Here is a 2,245-nt window from a genome sequence, read left to right as displayed (position 1 = left end):
TCGTCTTGGGGCCTGCCCCCCCCCTTTTCCCTGCCACATGTTTGCTGTTTAACAGAAAGCGGCGCTTTTCCTCCCAGCCGCTGCGGCTGGATGTGGAACCAGCACCTGCGGCTGGATGTGGAACAGGCTCGGTTCCACTCCAGCATGTCACCGTGTCCCCGTGGCACAGCGGCTCTGTGCTCCTGGCAGAGCATCTCACTGCCTGTGTTCCTGCTGCAGCCCGAGGTCAAGGTCTCCATCAGCCAGTTCATGTCCTACGTCCACATGAGCGTTAAGGAGATGTCCAAGACCTACCTGGCCGTGGAGAGACGCTATAATTACACCACACCAAAGACCTTCCTGGAGCAGATAAAGCTCTACCAAAACCTGCTGTCCCTAAAACGGAGCGAGCTCACAGCCAAGATCGAGAGGCTGGAGAACGGGCTGAGCAAGCTGCAGAGCACGGCGTCGCAGGTGCCTGCCCGCAGCATCACTGCTGCACCATGTCCCCATAGGGTGGTCACAGTGGCTGTGGGTCCCCGAGCCCTCTGACCTGCTCTATTTCTCCCCTTGTCAAGGTGGATGACCTCAAAGCCAGGCTGGCGGTCCAGGAGGAAGAGCTGAAGGTGAAGAACGAGAGCGCAGATAAACTGATCCACGTGGTAGGCATTGAGACGGAAAAGGTCAGCAAGGAGAAAGCCATCGCTGATGAGGAGGAGCTGAAGGTCCAGGCCATCAACAGGGTCTGTTGTGCTGAGTCAGTGCCCACCCCGTTCCGGGGTCCATCATGGGACAGAGCAGCATGAGCTCTGTCAGCTCCAGCAGCTCACCCGGTTCCCTCACCTCCCCAGAACGTGGCTGAGAAGCAGCGAGCCTGTGAGACCGACCTGGCAAAAGCAGAGCCGGCGCTCGTAGCTGCCCAGGAGGCCCTCGACACACTCAACAAGGTGGGTGACCCCTTGGTGGGAAGAAGGTCCCCAGATGGTGCTGGCATCACCATGCCAGGGTGATGCTCAGCAGCTCCGTGGTTTCTTTCCAGAACAACCTGACAGAGCTGAAGTCCTTCGGGTCCCCGCCCCAGGCGGTGGTGAACGTGACAGCAGCTGTGATGGTTCTGACGGCGCCCAAGGGCAAGATACCAAAGGACAGGAGCTGGAAGGCAGCAAAAGTCATGATGGGAAAAGTAGACAGTTTCCTTGACTCCTTAAAGAAGTTTGACAAGCAGCATATCCCCGAGGCCTGTCTCAAGGCGTTTGAGTGAGTCCACAGCCAGGTCCTGCCCCCTCCCCAGCCCCACGCTGTTGGGCTGCCCTGGGCAGGGCACCCAGGAGACCCTCGCCCGGTGAGTCAGGGATAGGAGTAGGAGCCAGGCGTTGGCTCTGCTCTCTGACCCTATTGCCCATCGGCATCCCAAGCTGTGGGACGAGCTGGACGGGGCCGCCAGCAGCTGCAGCACAGTGTCGTAGCGTGGGGGGTTCTCCTGTTAATCCCAGGCTGTGGGGCGAGCGGGGCTGGCCCGCCAGCAGCTGCAGCACAGTGTCGTAGCGTGGGGTGTTCTCCTGTTGCAGGCCCTACCAGTCAGACCCCAGTTTTGATCCCGAGTCCATAATGTCAAAGTCAACAGCAGCCGCAGGTCTGTGCTCCTGGTGCCTCAACATCGTGCGCTTCTACGAGGTGTTCTGCGAGGTGGAGCCCAAGAGGCAGGCGCTGGAGGCAGCCAACGCCGAGCTGGCCGAGGCACAGGAAAAGCTCGCCCACATTAAGAAGAAAATTGCCGTAAGTGCGTGATGCCCCCGCAGCCCCCAGCCAGGCGCCATTCGCCTTGACTCCTGACCTCAGCAGCGGGTCACGGCCAGAGGCCAAAAATGAGCAAGAAAAATATCTGATAATTCACATAACCTGGAGCCCAGGTGCAAGGGCTGCGTCACCACGACGGGGCAGCTGCAAAGCTCCCCGGGTTCTGCGGAGCTCCCCCGGGTGGCAGCTCGCCACGAGCGGGAGGTGACGGCGCACGTGGTGTTGTCTTTTGAAGGACCTGAACGCCAACTTGGCAGCTCTCACTGCAGAATTTGAGAAAGCGACAGCTGAGAAAATCCAGTGTCAGCAGGAGGCTGATGCAACCAACAAAGTCATCACGCTGGCAAACAGGTACCGCGCAAACGCTGGCCCCAGCAGCACTGGGACTGTCTGCTGCTCCCCTGTATTGCCTGGTGACAGTGACACCGGGGTCGTGGAAGGACTGGAGCCCCCACAAGCCCTCCCCACA

At 59.9% G+C, this 2,245-nt stretch overlaps 1 protein-coding gene across 1 annotated transcript in view; it reads left to right on the top strand.

Annotated features, from left to right (window-relative positions):
• LOC104489015 (dynein heavy chain 17, axonemal-like) overlaps nucleotides 1–2,245 on the top strand; it is a gene marked incomplete at both ends in the record, with an annotated part of 30,584 nt that overhangs the window by 23,502 nt on the left and 4,837 nt on the right. The window contains 6 exon segments of the mRNA XM_010131128.1: nucleotides 220–453; nucleotides 558–722; nucleotides 831–926; nucleotides 1,019–1,236; nucleotides 1,548–1,755; nucleotides 2,012–2,127. Of these exon segments, the coding sequence (XP_010129430.1) occupies nucleotides 220–453; nucleotides 558–722; nucleotides 831–926; nucleotides 1,019–1,236; nucleotides 1,548–1,755; nucleotides 2,012–2,127 (1,037 nt within the window).

The sequence above is a fragment of the Buceros rhinoceros genome, unplaced genomic scaffold (genome assembly GCF_000710305.1).
Source record: "Buceros rhinoceros silvestris isolate BGI_N320 unplaced genomic scaffold, ASM71030v1 scaffold17992, whole genome shotgun sequence".
NCBI classification, from domain to species: Eukaryota; Metazoa; Chordata; class Aves; order Bucerotiformes; family Bucerotidae; genus Buceros; species Buceros rhinoceros.
Note: the sequence above shows the minus strand (reverse complement) of the source record. Positions and strands in the feature narration are given on the sequence as shown.